The following is a 19,424-nucleotide window of genomic DNA, read 5'->3' as shown; positions in this document are numbered from 1 at the left end:
TATCTCCAGCTACTGGTATTATTATTTACAAATGAAGTTGTAAGTCTGCTTATACAAAATTGCAAGAGATGGTTAAACTTATTAAAACAAACATGCTTTTGGCGGAGAAGAATTTTCAGAATTTACAACCATTATGTAGATAATTGTGATTGAAGATTTTGGAACCCAAATTATTTTCGGAAATAGACAGTGTGACTGACTTGTATCTAAGTATTAGACAGATTGTACTAAATATTTATTGATGGCTTATAGTCAGTAAACAATGAATGAAAAGCTACTGTCCTAATCATGTACCCTAACCATGTAATGATATATTTATATACATGAACTTCCAGGTGGCGATACAACAAGCTTCATCTGGATTTCACCAGAAGACATGAGGAACTCGGATGCAACTTACTCCAGGCTGTCCCTGTCTTTGGTGCAGCTCTTCTTCAAGTTTCCAGGTAAGGAAAAAGAGCATTTTGAAGTCTTGGCTAGTATGGGGTGCAGTTTTAATGAACCAAATGAATTCACCGACATATCCCTTTAGTACTGAATTGGAAATATTGATATTTTTCGATGGTTTTAAAACTATTATTGTTATGATAATTACAGTTTGATTATGGTGTTTGTTGAAGTTTTCTTTGCTGTTATTTGATACAGCTCTTTTAAATTAGTAAAAAATAATGATTAATACTTTATGATATATACATTAACACTGTATGTTGCAGACTCCTAAAAGAACTGATTACCGTCAAGTTCCTGCCATTTGAAACAGAGTAAGTATGCTTAAATTGAATAAAAATTTCTTTTCGTCTTTATTTAGACAATACATGTATTATCAGCATGAAAAATCTTCTCAGAAAACATCCTCTAGTATTCTGATCATGATATGAATGTCGAAATATCATGTCTCTATATGTATACAGATGTATTGTTAAAATATTGTAATAATTTATCTAAATATGTAATTTTTTTCCTTTAGTAAAACATACCAGTTGTTGGATTTTGAAAACAGTGCGAACTATAAAAACATTCAAGCAGAAAAAATTCTGGATCGTTTCTTTGGGTAAGGACATGCAAGTTTTTTTGGGTTTTTTTTTTTTTTACAATTTTTCAGTTTTCAGTCAGGGAAAAATTAAAAGCATTTTACTGCCCAAATATTTCTTTGTTTTATTAATTTTTACATTGTATGTGCAAATTGTGTATCGTTTAGACATTTTTAGATAAGAATAAGCTTTTAGTATGTGCTGTATTTGTGAAGCCATTAATAACTGATTAAGACTTGACTTTTGGTAGGTTCTGTAAGATGGTGGTGGAGGTGACTGCGGAGGAATCTTTCAAGAAACTCCGCCATTGTGAAGAGCAGGTCAAGAAGAAGACAGTGTTGTAAGTCAAAGAAAGTTCCACTGGTGACTACATTTTATAGAAATAAGTTTCATTTTTCATTATATAAAATACTGTGGAGTCATTACATGTAAAAAATGTGGTGGCTCAATTTTCGAGGTATTTGTGGGTAAGCCCTCCCCCAGGAATTTACATCTCAGACAAAAACAAATCTGGAAAGTGTTTGTTTTTTTAATGAAACTGAAAAATGACCCATCAATGAAATTATATCCCAAAGAATGAGCAGAAAACCCACAATCCACCAAAAATTGCACCCCCCATTCAAATTTAACTGATTCCACAGTATGCACAAGCTGCGAATGGACTGCATGACCTACCAGTGAGGGGAAAAAATATGGATTATCATAAAGTATAGAAAATTTTGTAAATAAAGAATAAACTAATCGCCATTATCCCTATATCATTACAGTTCTAAAGACTCTTTGCACCTCCAAAAGCTGAAGAAGGAAACCAGGGAATATAATTTGAGGAAAGCCAAGAGCGAAACAGGGTAATTAAACAAATGACTTTTTAAGAAGTAACAGCAGAGGAATGTGCTGCCAAAAAATTTATTAATTCTTGATATTTTCCATTTACAATAAATCATATATGGCATTAATGCGTTTTCAGGAAATTAGTTCATGTAACCTTCTTTGCAATTTACAGTCGCCTTGGTAACTTTGTGAAGCTAGTCGATCAGCTGATTGTGGAACACATGTTTCATGTGTCTAAGACACAGGTCATCACCTTTGTTGAGAGTGTGCTTAGCAACCAGAAAGACTCCAGAGAGGGCCTGTTCAGGGCAAATCTTGTCTTTACCAAACAAGGTAAAACTAACTGTTAATAAATTAGAATTAATTTTTTTTGGTTTGTTACAATGTGTGTTCATTTTACTGCCCAAATATTTCTTTGTTTCTTTGCCCAGTTTCCAACTGACCGTGTGTTTCTATCTCATCGTTCGATTATCCATCATTCTTTTCATTCCATTGTCAATCTAAGACTTTCTTTGTTCATTATAGTTAAATTGCCATTCCTTCTAACTGTACTCCTATCCATTTTATTGTGTAGATTGTAAATCTCTTTCTCTACAATGTTCATCTGCAATTCAGTACTTACTTTATGGGTATTTTTTTAAAACTTAGCTGTGATTTTCAGTGCATTGATATGAGAGTGTGAACGATTCCAAGAAAGGGGATTTCTTTCTATTTATAGAAGTCCTGGGTATTTTCCCAAGCAAAGAGAGGTTTACCAATGTTCTGATGAGTACCCTGAAAGGAATTCCCACAGTGCTTTGCTCCAAGGCTATTCCTATGGACGGGTCTGGATCTGACCATGATAGTGAGGATACAGAGACTTCACCCCCCAAATCTGAGGCCGCAAAATCCACTGCTGAACTCAGGTAAGTGGAGAAATATAAGAAATAAGGACAAAAAAATTCGCATTCCTGATTTGATACAAAATGACACGATCGTAAAAGTAAGTACTTGTGTAAAATAAGGAATTTTCAGTAACATATTGAACTGAAACACCTAGGACTTAAAGAGCTGAAAGAGAGGAATTGATTAAAATCCAGTTTTCCTTTGAACCAATTTATATATTTTGATGTAGTACAATAAATGATCATGATATAACTGACATTTAAGTGATTTCTGTAGAATGCCAGCTGTAATTTCCCTTTTATCAGTATTTTTTCACAAGATTATAACATAACAGTCAAACTTAGATATCTCGAACTAGATGGGACTGTTTTAAAACTTCGAGATATCCAAGCATTCGATATATTAATGGCAAAATACTAAAAAGTAAGTGGTTTGGACTTATAAATCACTTTCATTATCAATTGTATTCAAGATATCAATGTTTGAGATATCCAAGTTCAACTGTAGTTCAATAAAGTTTTCAGTCTAAGTGCAGGATTTATCTTCCCTTTTCTTTTTATGTTTCCAGTAGCAACCTCACTGGGCGCAGGAAGAGTACAGCGGCCACCAACCCGAGCTCATCCAAACAGGATCAGCTGACCCCCCTGGGGGAGGTGGACAAGCCCTTCAGTTCAGTGGAGGTCACTGAGACAGAGCAGGGAGAGGAAGAGTCACAGGCGGGGGGTGTGAGCCGGTCACTGGCCGGGGAGGAGATGATCCCAGTACCTGATATATTCAGACAAGGTCAGAAAACTAATAGAAAATATGGTTAGTATATAGATCTAGCAAAAAATTCTTCCGATCAACAAATACATTAGATTTTTCATTGTTAGGATGGGAATTAATATTTTGGTAAATTTTGGTAAACTCCTGGTGGAAATTAATAAGCTTTTATTCCTGTGCCAGACATATTTAGACAAAGATAGCACCATAATACGATTTAGTTGGGTTGTTACTGTGTTATTACATGTAAAGGATCTTTAAATCTTTTGTAGCTCAGCTGAATTTTTGTTGCTGATTTCATATTTAAATTTCATCTTGGAGCACTCAAAGATTTTTTTCATAATATCTAATATAAAAATAGAAAAATTTACTGTAGATTCCTTATTTTATGCGAGTATTGTAATTAATTCCGGGATATTAATTCCTTGCTTTTAATAAGGAATCTACATTATATACATGTATGCAAAGTAATGGTAAGATCAGATGACAAGTTGTTTTTGCTCTTTCTTTTGTAGCCACAGCTACAAAGGATGAGGATGAGCTGGGAATTGCGACCCCTGACCTCGTTATCCAGGGCGACGACCCCCTGGTGGTGTATGGGGAGGGATTCATGGGACAGTACAGTCCCCTCTCTCGGGCCAACCTGGAGGAGAAACTTAAAATGGAGTATGTATCAAAACATTTCTCAAAAGGTCCAAAGTTCTTGTAGTGGACTAACTGTTGAATTGTTACTATTTACATCATTTATTAATGTAGCTGTACCGAGTTTAAATTTTTAGAAAGAAACTTAGATTGTTGCAATATTTATTTGTTTTTCTCAAACATTGCACACAAGGGTTATGCATTATTCATTCAAAATGAACTAATTTTTGGCTCAGCTTGAAAAATGCAGTTTAAAGGACTGCAGCAGTAAATTTCATTTCTTTAATACATTTTTTGGAATTTTCTTTGTAGCTCTGTATACAAAAATGCCCTGAATGAGGTAGAAAAGATCTTGAATACTGCCCTGGATGAGATTGACACTTACTGTGATATGAACAATTGGCTGGTGGATATATTTAAATTCTGTTTGAAATGGACCAGTGACTCTCCAAAGGAATACAGAGGAGTACCAGCTTTTACCATTGAGGTGTGTTGGTTTTATCAAATAGCAACTTGTATTTATTCTCTCTCTCTCTCTCTCTCTCTCTCACACAATCTCTCGATTATATTTATAATTCTCTTAATAATATTTTATATTTAACAGCAAAGATTGATTGAAGTTAGACAGTGGCAAGAGAAAGTGCGAAACTTTGACAAGAACTTCATCACAGATAACGGTATTTTCTTTGTGGATTGTTCCAACATCCACGACTATCTCATTCCACGCCTGTCTCAAATCATTCATGAAGTTCTCAAGTTTGTCTCGGACGAGGCTCGCAAGCTTGCCACCGAGTTCTGTGATGAGATGAAGGAAGTCCTTGAGGTATGATTGTCATGTGATTAAATGGCATATTTATATAGAATATCATTGGTCAGTGTATGATATAACACAGTGAAAGTCAAATACATTGCCAGCTAGAAAGCACAAAGTTCAAATATCAATCTTTTTCATTTTGTTCAATTCTTATCAGATAAAATATTTATCATAAATGCAACAGATCGAATTTCAGAACCATTGCTTTATAGATACGATGCGATGCATTTATGTTCTGGAAATTAATGCATGTACTACTCTTCTTTGAAAGTAAAAATATATGTAACTATATACTACATTGTGTAACAAACTTGGCATTTTCTTCCACTCTCTTGAACAAGGATTAATATCAAATTGTATATCTCTTATAAAATATGTAAAAATATATCCGTGTGTTGCTCTTCATTGAATTACTATTGAATGTGTTGCAGAATCTGAGAAAGAAGGACTCCAGTATGGCTGGCTTTGCTATTTTTGCCAAGAACTACACAACATATAAGAAGAATGGTCCCCAGTATCAACAGAGGGTGTCCTACATCAAGTCTCTGTATGAGGTACACAATTTGACCTGTTTAATATTCTCCCATTCAGAAATGGAACACTTTACAGTCATGTACTCTTGGAGGCCTAGAAATGGAACACTCTATCTGTTCAACATGATTTTACTCTTGTAGGCAGATATATGTGCACATAAATTTGATTCATAGGGTTATTGATAATGTGAGGATGATTTTTATGTTGTATCAGTGACTTTGCAATGTATTCTTTATTTTTTGTGTACAGACGTCCGAGGAGGAGAAATTTGACGAGGACGTGCAGGCGGCCTGGGAAGCGTATCTCCTGCAGTTACAGGACGCATCGGAGTTTGTTAACACCCAGACCCCGCTAATGACCCAGAAACTGGAGGACAAATATCAGGTACACAGCAGATATCAGGGTTACTTCAGATATCAGATATCAAGATATCTAGTAAATGTGATAGGCTAAAAATATATTCAGAATTTGTCCATACCAGACCCATTAAACCCTCTCTACAAAATATCATAAGAGTCGGACAATACTCAAACCCTTCTTATGATAAAAAAAAACTGGAAAACAAGTGTTAAGTATATATACCACAGAAATTAATTATCTGATATCCTGAAGATATCTGTTGGATATTTTTATGAATGTAAGGCTTAAATTAAGCTATGAAATTAAGCTTTAAAAAGTACATGATACATTATTCAATTTAATATACCGTATTTTCCCGACGACTCGTCGATGCGGACGACTCGTCGAATTGCCCATTTTTAGCCAAAATTTTAACAAAATCCTACGATACGTCGATCTCAGACCATACGTCGATCTTATCACTTCAAAATGGCCTATAAAACTGCTGTAACATTATCAGTGTATGATGCCACGATGTCACCGATATTGCTACCAATTATTATTAATGATTAACATTTAAACAATTACGCTTTATACTTATGCATCAAATTTTCAAATACCGGCAACTTCTACAAAGTCGCTTGCATTTTAAACAATTCCCGATATCGCGTGTTATGCAAAACTAAACTTACTTTGTCAGAAATATTTTATTCCCAAGCATTAAAATAAGTATCCACTCTGACTATCGCCAGTGTATTCGCAATTACGTAACCAGCCACCTGTTGACTCGGCGCGTGGTCAATGTTTGTTTAACAATTTCCGGTGTCATAGGCATGCACCTGTCTCGTGTCGGACTTCAAAGGGGGATCTCAAGTGCAGAAAGCTTAGCAATTACTATAATTTGATGAAACTTGTTTACTTTGTATCCAGTAATGCAGTTACACGCTATTGTTTTACATAGACACTGTTAGAAATAAATCGATCATTTGTATGACTTGATATACGACATACATACGTTTCCTAAAAAAATTATCTAACAATAATCAAAGAATTGGACAATAATTAATCAATGAACTATAATCACTCTTATAACGGTACTCTTTATATACACAGGGAGTGAAATTGCCGTAAAGATCTCAGCCTTAGGGCAAGATTATTAACACAACCAGTGTCAGCCTATTGTATAAACAGTAGTATTGATAATTGCCGATTACGTATTTTAAGATTGAATTTGACCATTAAATATTTCTGATTTATACTTTCCACTAACAACTCTTAACAAATAAAATAATTAAATTTAAAAAAAAAATCCCCCGGACCTACTGCAATATTTTCTTCCATTCAAACTTGGTTTCAATTTTACTGCGCAATGTTATCTTCCTACTAGTGATACATAGAACCATGTGACGATGTGTTTATAAAAACGGAACGGTAAAACTTTTAATTGATTAAAGACAATGTAACATTTTTTAATAACTGTTGTTATTATTATGTATTTAAGTGTTGACAGATGAGTGAAAATGATAATTATTAAAGATGAACAGTGAATTCAACAACGTAATTTTCAATCACACAGCCAACTCAAGATGATTAAAACCAAGATTTTTAATGCTATTTTTAAAAAATTTCTGACTACGAGCCTACGACAAGTCGAACAAGACGATAAGTCGGGTGTTCTGCTTCAGAGGAAAAAAATACCGACTAATTGTCGGAAAAATACGGTACCATTACAAATTTAAATGATCCCATATGTATCCTCCATATATGATACGGTTCTAAAAATGTATTACATTCTGATACTCTTTCAGCAGCATCCTTTAATATAAATTTTTTTCATGATGGATATTAACTTGAAATTTAATTCTTATGAATGCATTATCTACATGTATTTTGTCCTTATACTCCCATCTTCTTCCTTTATCCTTTTCATGATTAATTTTCTCTCTGCTGCAAATTATGAAACTCGGCCATGTAATCCTCTGCTTTATTTTCATATGATATGATATTTATATTCTAGTATATAACCTTGCACATCTCTAAAGCCCACCCTGTGTTGTTATGTTTTTTATCATCAGGGAGAAAAATGCTGACTATTTATACTGTAATTCTGATTTTGTCATCTTAAAAGAATGGTAATATAATCACGTAATTGTTGTAAACTTATAAGGATAAATTTTGAATAATTATGTAACTGAATATGGGCATGATATTCATTGTCACATGACACCAAGAAAACTGCTTTCACCAGTTGATTTTTAACGACACTTTATACTGTATAATTACCTAGTGAATTTTAGCATGTCACATACTCTAGTGTAAAAAAAACCCATTATTTTACAAACCTGTGTTTTACAACTATGATGTCACTCAGTTACGTTAAAGTTAAGAGTTACATCCTTTATAATATTAAGTTGACTATAATTTTAACTTAATCTTTCAACCTTTATTTCTAACTTAAGACATGCAAAATTGGTGTTTTGGTAAATATTTTACATGTTTTTAGTAAAAAAAAAAAAAAATCTAAAAATATTTTTTCCTTCCAAGTTTTGAAGTGTTTATACTATAGACATTCTCTGGATAGAAAATCCTTTCTTCTGGCTAGGGTTTAGCATAAAATGTTCCGTAATTCTCTCATTCCTTTGTTTCTGGACCTTCGATTACCTTATGTAGAATTGAAAACATTTAATATGTTCCCTTACAAAGATAAATAATTTAAGTGATATTTCATTAAAATTATTGTTTCTTAATCTCCTTAGAGCGTAGAGCACCAATGCTTTGTCTATATATATCATTCTGACTCTTTTCATATATACTGAATGCAAAAATTTAATGCCGATACTATTGCAACTCTGTAGCATTATTTGTATACATTCATGTATTATTTATAGTTACTTTGTATTACATTATATAATTGTCACTAATTAATTTTGAGAATTTTTGTTATTTTTTGGTACACATGCACTTACTATCTTAGCCTCTCTTTCACTCTCACAGCGTATGGCGAAAGCCAAAACCTTCAAGCAGAAATTAGATGCACTTAAAAACCCCAGCCTCTATATGGTACACCCTGTGTGCTGTGTTCTCTGTGTGGGTGCTGTGTGCAATATGTGTGCTGGTGTGGCACGGTGCTGTGTGCATGCAAATGTGTTGGCATCTTCTTTGTTGGTGATAGTGTGTATTTGGTGGTCAAAAGAATGATTAATTAATACACCTGGTGTTGTTTTTTAATTAAAGATAGTTATTATGAAAATAATTATTAATATATAGGATCATATAAATATAGTTAAATTTTGTGGGATATTGAAATATATTCAGGGCAATGAATTTTGAGACTAACATTTCTTAAAGTAGATATTAAATGTATGGCAGTTTTATCGTCATACTAATTTATACTATACATGTTTTAAAATTAGCATCCTAAAAATTCAAAGCGTCAAATTATTTATCTTTTAAAATCAACTGATTAGTTTAATCATAAAACAGTGAGTTTGGACTTTTCCTTATACATGGATTAAATTTTGTTGAAATTGTATAATATATAATGAACAATAAGATAGTAAAATATGATATTACTAATAAATTAAGTTAAATGTTTACAGTATTCAATATATAATATATATTGCAAATGTACCCAATAAATGTATGATTTTCTGTTTAAATGTGTACCTATATGTAGCTACTCAACTAATACCCAATAACATAATTATGTTGATTTATGAATTACTAACAAGTGCTTTTTTTCTTGCTAACATGTCATAACATCCTATAATAGTTTATTTTTATTTTCTATTTTCACTTCTGTTTACAAGCAAGTAAAAGTAAGACATGTATATCATAGATAATTAATAACTCATTGATTAATAATAATCAATAACTCAATGACCTAACTTTGAACAGAAACTTGAGAAGGAGGCGCTGGAATTGGCTGAGATGGCCACCACCAAACAGTTTCTGGACCCCACCCAGAACCCCACCAAGATACTCATCGAGATGCGCAGGGTGAGATATTTTACTGTAAAAGTGGTTATTTACACTGGTGGTTTAGTACGCGTTCTCTATTGTCAAACAATACGCGTGGGTATTAAATACGCAGAAACATGAGTTACTTCTATGATAATAGGATTTTTTTACCATAGTGATAGTATACAAAAAATTCTTGCCATTTATTTTTTTTTGTGTGGCCACACCTAGAGCTAAGTGGTCAAAAAAAAAAAACATGCATTAAGCCTTGTAAACTTATTTTTTTTTCATTTTAAATTTAGAGGCTTGAAATAAATTTGACATCAATATTTACTATAAATTTAAGTTTAAAATTGACCTCCCACTGAACATTTTCCACACGCTGTCTCAGATTTATGTTGAGCTATTGCACTGTTTTAAAACAGCAAAATTGAACTCCGATTAAACTTTGAAAATAAATTTGTTTTTCTTACGATGGTTTTAGATCAGAGACCGATTTTACGAGGTGGAGCATGGACTTCAAGATGCCAGCAAGTGGAGAGATGCGATATGTGGAGAGCCCTATGATCTCGAGTTTCTGAGCGAGATAAGCACAAAAATGGACGTCAGACAGGAACTGTGGAAATACGTAGAGGTCTCCATGCATGCCATCAAGGATTGTAAGGGGATGCTGTTTAAAAAGGTATAAATTCACATTACAGCAGGAGCCAGGCAGAAACTGCGCCATTTATTGGCTGTGAATCCTTGTCTAAAACACTGTGGCCAGCATTAAGTATTATGTTAAAATGCATATTTTGTTTAATCATCATATCCAGACAGCTAAACAATTTTATTTATTTATATATAAAAAGGATTCTTTCTAAATGTGTTTCAAAAATGACACTGACAATCTTTATATTTTGAAACTGATTTTCTTTTTAAAGTACGAGCATAAGAAAAGATTAAAGGGGCATTTTTCACTTGCTTTGGAGTGCATCAAACGAATAATATTTCTTATCAGCCTAAATGTGTTATTGACTTATATTTTTGTTTTGTATCAGATGAACATCCGTAAAGTTTTAGAGAAAGTGATTGAGTGGCAAGCAGCAGCCGGTCAACTAAAGCCATACCTCCCTCCTGGGGACCAGGTCCTCAGCTACTGGTTCACATGTCTTGGTGAATTCAAGAAAGACCTGCCCATTCTCCACAAACTAGCCAATGATGCTCTCAAGGTAAGGAAAAACCATAAGCTTTAATGATCTACACGATTGTATATATTTTGTGTTATGGTACAAGTTGGATTTGTGCCAGTGAGAACAGTAATTTCATATTAAGGATACAGCAACACTTGAACAAAAATCTATTAATTACTTAGAGAGAGATGTTTTTTTCACAAATGATATCATTCTGTGTTAAAGATGCTAGATATTTTTTTTAACAAGAAATTCATCACAAAACATATTTTTGAAACGTTAGTTTGGACTTTGTGCCATTACCTAATTTCAACATAACATTGACCCACTTACAGGAACGTCACTGGAAAGCCATCTTCGTTGGAATGAATGAACCCTTTGACCCCAACCGAGAGTTCACAGTGTCTGACCTTTTGGCCTATGACCTTGAACAGCACAGCGAGCTGATCCACCAAGTCTATCTCGGCGCCATTGCCGAGTACGATCTCGAACTCCGCATCAATCAGATCAGCAAGTTCTGGGAGGAGCAGGAGTTTAAGCTGGCCAAGCATATACCAGACAGTGTCATCACCAGTAAAGGTGAGATTGATGCAAGTTTCCTCCCCTTTTCCCCACTTCCTCCCCCCTTTGCAAAGCAGGATTACTGTAATTATCCCCCCTTTCCCTCCCTTTGCAAGGGAAGATAATGCAACTCCAAAACAATGCAGATTTTTTTTTCTAAAAGCATGTATCTTGTAGTATGAAATTACAATGTGTATTTATGTAGATTCTTCAACAGTAAATTACTGTAGATATTCATTAACAGAAATAGTATATATATATTTGGAATACTAGAGTACTTTTATATTCTAGTATAGACATACAGAAATATGCTTGCATTAATTGAGTCTGCAAATGTATATTTAATATGTAAATATTCTATTACAGTACTGTTGTTTCATCATTATTCATTGAACACCAGTTTTTTATGAACTGTTATGTATGATTAGCTGATCAATCTTTAAAAGGGCACTTTCTATTAGCAAAGCTATTTTCTACAAGCTTACATATCCTCGAAACTGTTTCATTTGCCAAATCCATGAAAAATTGATATCCTTGAATATTGATGAAACCATATTATCAATTAGAAGGAATTTTATCCTGTTCTAATACATGGAAACTTGAACTAATATGTACTAGCTCAAAGCTTTAAAGATGAACTTATTTAGTTGCATATTCAGATCATCTTAGCTACCTAGCAATTTTTATACCTTTAATAGAATTCCTTTTAGAGTAAGCCTTTATAACCATGCATGTATTTTTTACCTGGACTAGAGATTTAACAGTCTATACTTTAAATCAGCAGATAATAATGTTACAGTAATGTTTCTCTGTAATGCTATATATAACATCCTTTGTGAGTTTTTCTCTCTCCTTTAATCCTGTTGTTTCATGCAGAACAAGTCGAGAAGCATGTGCTTCAGGAAGCTGAGAATGGTAATCACTCATGTGTGACAGTGTCATTCAAGTGTGTCCACCCCTTCCTAACCTGTATTCAAGTTGTTTTCAACCAATTTTTCTACCCTACTTGCTTGAATTCACAGAGTGTGCTCTTAATAACAAAACAAACAATTCTAATGTTATTCCCCTCTTTGAAAAAACAAATGCTTGATTTAAAGATGAACAAAATGTCACTGTTGTGGGCCTGATTGTCTTTGATGTAGTAATTTTAATACATGTGATATGTTGCATCATTCTGCTTTCCTATCGACGTCAGCATTGTTGATTAAGGGATCTGTATTGTCTTGTCCATTTTTAGACTTTATTAATCTCCTTAATACAAAGAGCTATGTATTGATACATCAAAAACATTAGAAACTAAAGTTTGGAGAAAAAATAGAATATGGACTCAACAGGTTTCAAAGCTGTTAGATTTTATTTTTCTTACACCATAATTGCATAAATTGAAGCATTCAGAGTAATCAAAGTTTCTTACCTACAAATGGAGATAACTGTCAAAAATTCTGTTGATAATTTCTATTGAATTAAAAAACTATGAACGACTGTATGCTGATGCGTTGTTAATTTCCTTAAGTATTAAGTAGAATGCTGTCAAAGAAATTTAACTGCCATCACTGTTCTCTAGTCTATTACCTCTTTCTGTCAATATTTTATTAACTATAAACTCTCTTGAACAGAAGTCGATGAAAAATTAATTTGAATTTCAGACATGCTTTTTGATGAGGAAACATATGAGCTTTCAGAGGAAGACCTTTTCTTTGATGATAACAATAGTTTTTGTAAGCTAACATAATGTTGAGTGAAGATTATTTTTTTCATTTCATCTTTGTTTTCTGTGGTTAATTCTTTTTTTTTTCCATTCAATACTTATATTTTTATATATTTTCAATTTTAGTTTTTTCTATTTACTCTTTGTGATATTCTCTCTTGCCATATACGGTGTAGTACATGTAGTATTTTTTCTGTATATTTCTTTTATGAGTGCTTCTGAAATTGAATTCATCTTTAAATTGTAGTATCTTTATTTTGTTGTTATTTACTAAATTTGAAAATGATTCACTGTTTAGTTGCCTACTAGTTTGATACAATATTATTAATCCATTGTTTCAAACATTAAGATGATGCCCATAACTTAAATCACTCTAAAGCAAAAGTATTTATGAGTAATGTTTAGTTTTGCTGCAAACATCTTATCAAATGCTGCCACAAACAGATAAAAGGGGAAATCTGATACCATTAAAGAAAATTGGAGTTTTCCTCTTTTCAAAAATAGCAGTAAAGGAAAAAAAAGAAACTTGCCTCTTGGAATATGTTTTAATTGTTATGGCCAAAGAAACTGAATATTGAATTCTTTATGTAAAAGTTGATAAATTTTTACTTGGCTATTCATGAGATGAATAATTTTCAATTATCGATTATTTTTAGATCCCCCAAGGAAGCCGACAAGTCCACGTCGCCGCACGAAGCTAGAGAAGTACCGCCAGGAGCGGGCGGCTGCACAGACCGGGTCACTTCAGGGACTTGACGTCACCCAGGACGACTTCTTTATACTAATAGAGGTCGACGAGCTCAAGTACCAACTAGAGGTAATTAAGAACAGGTTCTTCTTATCATAATTCTTTGCACTCATAGAATAGTAAGAAGCCGAGTACCAACTAAAGGTAATTAAATGCAGGCTCTGTTGCTATTGTTTTCTTCATCTTCATAGAAGTTGATGAACTGAAGTATCAAGTAGAGGGATACTTGATCAGTCTCTATTGCCTTTGAGTTTTTTTTTTTTTTAATTTTTGGAAGGGGGGGGGGAATCAGTCTTGAATATGCTTCTGACTGTGGGAAAACATATTAAACTGTTGACTTGTTCATGAATAAATATTTATTATTTTTAATTTACCTATGAGAAAAATTTTAAAAATTCAGTATCTTTTGAAGTCTGTTTAAATATATTGTATGCTATGTATATAGTAAGCTATTTTTAATTTCTTTATATTTATTCAATTTAATGTACCGAGAAAAAGTTTTCTTGACATATTTGATGTTTTTTATTTAATTTTTATACAGGATGCTCGAATTGGAATCAGATCAATGTTGCAGTCTCCATATCTTGGTGATATGAGACAAGAAGTGGAATTCTGGGATAGCGCTCTTCAGCAAGTGGAGGAAATAACAGAGCTGTGGTTTCAGTGTCAGAAAAAGGTTCATATTTATTAAGTCTACAATCGTTTGTAATTGAAATGGAAAAGGGTGAAAGGGGGTTGATATCTAAAAGCATGTTACCAAAAGGAAAATTGGAAGTAAATTGAAGTAAAAAATTTTGAATAAAGTGTATATGATAAGATGATGAGCATAATCTCTAGCTGCTACTCTACTCTAACTGCTGCAGCAATGACATTTAAAATCAGAACATTTTGTATTTATGATTGCAGTGGCTGTACTTGCTGAAAATCTTTGAAAGACCAGAACTGTATAAAAAATTTAATGGACCAGCTTTTAAATTTGAAAATGTGCACACAAAATTTAAAGTAAGTCAAGAGTATAATAATCCTCTTCATGTTGTTGCTATAAATCTTATAATTAGGAATATGGTTTTTCCAAGAAAATGTATCATGGATTTGAAAGTCAAAATGGTCGGTGAGATCAGTGTTAAATTCTAGTTCCTCCTTTTTTGAAATCTGTGAATTAGTTCCATCACTATTTTGCTTTAAGGACTTTCAGTACTTTGATTTTTGTTGACTTTTGTGACCTTCAGTACTTTGATTATTGCAGGACTGGATGAGAGTGGTGTCCAATAACTCCAAAGTCATGACTGTAGTGGGCAGAAAGAGGGGAGAGAAAGGATTCCGTCTGCTGCAGGGGGACTACCTCATCAATATGTTTCTTGAACTGAATCAAAAACAGGTCTCCAACTCATACAAATTGATTTCTCTCTCTCTCTCTCTCTCTCTCTCTCTCTCTCTCTCTCTCTCTCTCTCTCTCTCTCTCTCTCTCTCTCTCTCTCTCTCTCTCTCTCTCTCTCTTTCTGAGGGATACATTATAAAAGAGGGGAGAGAAAGGATTCCGTCTGCTGCAGGGGGACTACCTCATCAATATGTTTCTTGAACTGAATCAAAAACAGGTCTCCAACTCATACATATTGACTTCTCTCTCTCTCTCTCTCTCTCTCTCTCTCTCTCTCTCTCTCTCTCTCTCTCTCTCTCTCACCTCTCTCTCTCTCTTTTAAGAGATCATTATTAAATTTTAACGCCATTTTTTAAATATCAATATATTAAGTACTTTTGAGATAACTTTTATTTGTATTGTACACATTCTTTTTTATGTAATTTTTATGTATATATCTTACAGGAGGAGATTCTTAAATACTTACGAGTCCTTTTGGAGAATTCACGCATGGAATTCCCTCGCCTTTATTTCCTCAGTGATGAAGATCTTGTTGAACTTTTGGGAATTTCCCGCAATCCCAAGGCTCTTCTTCCATTCGCAAAGATGTGTTTCCCTGGAATTGAAACCTTGAACTTTGCCCTCCCCGATGGGATTTCCAGCATGAACACTGCCCTAGATTTTGCCTTGAATGGTATGGGTGCTAGTTTTATTTGTAATTCATTTACCGGTAATACTCTGTAAGATTTCCAAATTGATGGTCAGGGGATACATTGTGTTTGTACTGTCTATTTGTTTGTCTGAACTCCAGGGGTGCTATGTCCAGAAAAGTGGTTATTGGAAGAACAATTTTAATACTGTAGATGTTTTCTTTAAATTTAGAGGCAAATGTTTGTGAACCCTCCTTCAGTCTATCTGATAGAACTCTCTATAGAAATAAACTATGCGAAATACTTCTACCTTATAATTTTAATCTTTATTTTGTCAAGTGAATGTTTAATATCTTGTATTGTTTGAAAGCAAAAAAAACTTTTCCTAAAAATCACATCCTGTATATCAGCTGACAAGCTTCAGGTGACCGCCCTGAAAGGCGTCCTGGGGGAGGAGATAGACCTGGTGGTGAGGGTCCAGGCATTCCCTAAAGCCTCCAAATGGCTGAGGACTCTGGAGAACGTGATGAAGAACACGCTGGCTATGATACTGCAGGCCTGTGTACAGACCCGCGTGGAGGAAGGTAAATGCACAAAACTAGTACAAATAAGTCAAACCAGATGTGTACAGTACATGTAATGCTCACAAATGTTATATAGTCACAGTACAGAGTTTTATTAAGGGCATCAAATCTTCTCGTTAACTTAAACTCACAATATGTTATGAGAAATTGTCAGAGTAAATGTGTTCTAAAAATATCAGTATATCATTTATTTAAAATTCTGTATGCCCCTTTTTCAATCAGTTAATCTTGTTATAGGAAGATAAGGGATCAGTTTATTCAAATTTTTTGTAAAGCCTTTAAGAATAAAGATTTTTTCAGATTCAGCTTATTTCTAGTTAAAAAACATACACATAAATGTATACTTTGCCCTATATATCCTAAAGCAAAATTTAATGTGACACCGATTTTTTAAGGATCTCGTCAACCAATCCACATCCTGGAGGAACTCTCCAAGCTGGATCAGGACCAGAGCTCCCAGCCGGAACTTACCAAGAAGATCCAGCACTCGTTCCGACACTGGCTGCTCCGGTTCCCGGTGCAGTGTGTGATTGTCACAGAGGCAATACTGTGGGAGCGCAGTGTTAACAAAGCACTGGAGCGTGGAACTCTGGACGACATCAAAGCTATCAGGTCAGCTAAGTCAAAGGTCATAACCTTATTATAGCAACACAGCCATCAGGTTACATACATGTAGGTCAGAGGTTATGATCTTGTGACGAATTTAAAGCTACCAGGTTAGCTTGGTGAAAGAACATGACCTTGTGACAATATCAAGGCTATCATGCCAGCTAGGTCAAAGGTCATGACCTTGTTAGGTTGAGATATTGAAGCGGACTACTTTTAGGCTTAAATGTAGATGACTGTTAATTTAATACACTATCGTGATAAGAAAAGCATTCTAATGGGTGTTTAATAACATTCTTTTCCATGTTATCATGAACAGATATTTGACTTTTGATTTTTTTGATTTATAGATGTAATTTGGAGTCTAGACTTGGTCAGTATACAGATGTACTGAGAAAAAGTTACAGCTTCAATGGGAAAATCCCACCCAGCACAAAGAAACGGCTCCACACATTGCTGTGTGGCCTGATCAACCAGTGCTGTCACCAAAGAGATGTACTTGGAGGTAAGGTCATAGGGTCAAGGTAATCTGCTGGAATTTGGAACACAAGTGTGGATTTATTAAACTTTTTTGTACATATGTAATTTTGCTGAATGCCATAGAAACAGTGAATACATTTTAATACAAAATTTTCAAAAATTAAAAATGTATATCGAAAATAATACGAATTAAATCATTTTTCAGCCATGCTGGAGAACTCTGCGGTGTCTGATGGGGGGTTTGAATGGCTCAGGGTGCTGCGTTATCACATGGACATACAGAATGTACTGAGAGCCAAGACAGAAGCAGTCGAGGTCAAAGGTCAGTCTCAGTCTGTCCAATCCGTCAGGTCAAGGACACAGCAGAAGAGACTGTCCTTAATTGGAAACAAGCTCCGCATAGAACCCACAATAGGTAAGGCATAAGGGTTCAACATTAAATGCAAAGTTACTCAAGGAACTACTTTTCTTTGGAGTTATTTTTTTTTTTACAAATATATGACTGTTGATAAAAAAAATCTGGAAAATTGGCTTTAATTTGTATGATAAATTAATATCAAAATTAACTTGCACATGAATGCAAACAGACATAAATGGTTTATCATGTTATCAAGTCAATTAATGATGGAGATATCTCACAAATATTTCTTTATGATCCAATTTCACATTAGTGCTTGATTTGCAAAACAATGAAGTAGTATACTAATGTATTTTTCAGATATGCGAATTTCATGTCAGTATATCTAGGAAATTTGCTAAATGTTGAGAACATAAAAATTTTATTGATTTTCTTTCTTCGTTTACAGAGGAGCCACCAAGACTAACAAGAACTAAAACGACTGTGTCGACGGACTACCAGTTTAGTGCCTGTTACTTGACGCAGCTGGGGACTAGTTTTAGCTACGACTATGAGTATAACGGCCCGTCATGTCGACTTGTCCTGACCCCCCTTACAGAGAGGGCCTTCTTGTCCCTGACCCAGGCCATCAAAAACTTCCACTGCGGGACATTAGTGGGACCAGCAGGGGTCGGCAAATCGGAAACCATCAAGGAACTGGCAAAGGTAATGGTTATATTGACAGCGTATGAAATATATCCAGCTCATATAAATGCAAACTTACTAGTATATGAATATATGACCTATTTTCAGATGTTTGGGAGGAACCTGTTCACAGTTAACTGTAACGAGGATGTGACTGTCGGGGTGATGATGCAGTACATGATGGGGATGGTCCAATCAGGGAGCTGGACACTGTTTGACAACACCGACAGACTGACCAAAGGTACCCAGCACTGGTCTTTTTATTTACTGATTACAGATACTGTAAACCAATTTTCATTTGCAGCTACTTTATTTCGCGTTTAACTGTCGATAAACTGGTTCATGGCGACTAATGTTCACGACCAAGCCTTATCCAGACCTGTATTGTTATAAAAACTATAGACAAAGGATTGGTTTGCGGCGAGAAATATTCGCGACGACAAGGCTCTCGCTAACCTCGCAAAAATTTCTCGCACGCAATAAAAGTTGGTTTACAGTAAATATTTGGCCCTATTTTATTTTTGCCCACCATCATGACCAGTCCCTGAGCGAATTTTAAACTTGACAAACATTTACTTTAATTACTGTATTATTATTTTTTCTGTTGGGAGAGGAGATCTGGATAAGAACACTCGTTCTCTCAGCATTTGCATGCCAGAGGAAAATCTAGAACATAAATCATATTTTAAATAATTCATTTTGCAGCTTCCATTTTAAG

The 19,424-nt window shown here is 34.2% G+C and overlaps 1 protein-coding gene across 13 annotated transcripts in view; it reads left to right on the top strand.

Annotated features, from left to right (window-relative positions):
- LOC105320062 (dynein heavy chain domain-containing protein 1) overlaps nucleotides 1-19,424 on the top strand; it is a 67,673-nt gene that overhangs the window by 6,257 nt on the left and 41,992 nt on the right. For 8 of the 13 annotated variants that reach the window (XM_066074199.1, XM_066074196.1, XM_066074201.1 and 5 more), the window contains exons 12-41: nucleotides 336-446; nucleotides 714-761; nucleotides 968-1,051; nucleotides 1,282-1,371; nucleotides 1,799-1,879; nucleotides 2,035-2,195; nucleotides 2,581-2,767; nucleotides 3,316-3,530; nucleotides 4,025-4,175; nucleotides 4,464-4,638; nucleotides 4,756-4,974; nucleotides 5,397-5,519; nucleotides 5,749-5,883; nucleotides 8,833-8,898; nucleotides 9,736-9,837; nucleotides 10,283-10,480; nucleotides 10,839-11,009; nucleotides 11,306-11,549; nucleotides 12,408-12,446; nucleotides 13,896-14,056; nucleotides 14,529-14,663; nucleotides 14,894-14,989; nucleotides 15,234-15,365; nucleotides 15,810-16,038; nucleotides 16,405-16,578; nucleotides 16,974-17,190; nucleotides 17,535-17,689; nucleotides 17,870-18,079; nucleotides 18,471-18,727; nucleotides 18,815-18,947. In XM_066074199.1, the coding sequence (XP_065930271.1) occupies nucleotides 336-446; nucleotides 714-761; nucleotides 968-1,051; nucleotides 1,282-1,371; nucleotides 1,799-1,879; nucleotides 2,035-2,195; nucleotides 2,581-2,767; nucleotides 3,316-3,530; nucleotides 4,025-4,175; nucleotides 4,464-4,638; nucleotides 4,756-4,974; nucleotides 5,397-5,519; nucleotides 5,749-5,883; nucleotides 8,833-8,898; nucleotides 9,736-9,837; nucleotides 10,283-10,480; nucleotides 10,839-11,009; nucleotides 11,306-11,549; nucleotides 12,408-12,446; nucleotides 13,896-14,056; nucleotides 14,529-14,663; nucleotides 14,894-14,989; nucleotides 15,234-15,365; nucleotides 15,810-16,038; nucleotides 16,405-16,578; nucleotides 16,974-17,190; nucleotides 17,535-17,689; nucleotides 17,870-18,079; nucleotides 18,471-18,727; nucleotides 18,815-18,947 (4,499 nt within the window). The remainder of the gene's footprint in view (nucleotides 1-335; nucleotides 447-713; nucleotides 762-967; nucleotides 1,052-1,281; nucleotides 1,372-1,798; nucleotides 1,880-2,034; nucleotides 2,196-2,580; nucleotides 2,768-3,315; nucleotides 3,531-4,024; nucleotides 4,176-4,463; nucleotides 4,639-4,755; nucleotides 4,975-5,396; nucleotides 5,520-5,748; nucleotides 5,884-8,832; nucleotides 8,899-9,735; nucleotides 9,838-10,282; nucleotides 10,481-10,838; nucleotides 11,010-11,305; nucleotides 11,550-12,407; nucleotides 12,447-13,895; nucleotides 14,057-14,528; nucleotides 14,664-14,893; nucleotides 14,990-15,233; nucleotides 15,366-15,809; nucleotides 16,039-16,404; nucleotides 16,579-16,973; nucleotides 17,191-17,534; nucleotides 17,690-17,869; nucleotides 18,080-18,470; nucleotides 18,728-18,814; nucleotides 18,948-19,424) is intronic. The other 5 variants (XM_066074206.1, XM_066074204.1, XM_066074195.1 and 2 more) reach the window with 4 other exon arrangements.

The sequence above is a fragment of the Magallana gigas genome, chromosome 10 (assembly GCF_963853765.1).
Source record: "Magallana gigas chromosome 10, xbMagGiga1.1, whole genome shotgun sequence".
Lineage (NCBI taxonomy): Eukaryota > Metazoa > Mollusca > Bivalvia > Ostreida > Ostreidae > Magallana > Magallana gigas.
The sequence above is the reverse complement of the archived record's forward strand: the minus strand, read 5'-3'. Positions and strand labels throughout refer to the sequence as shown.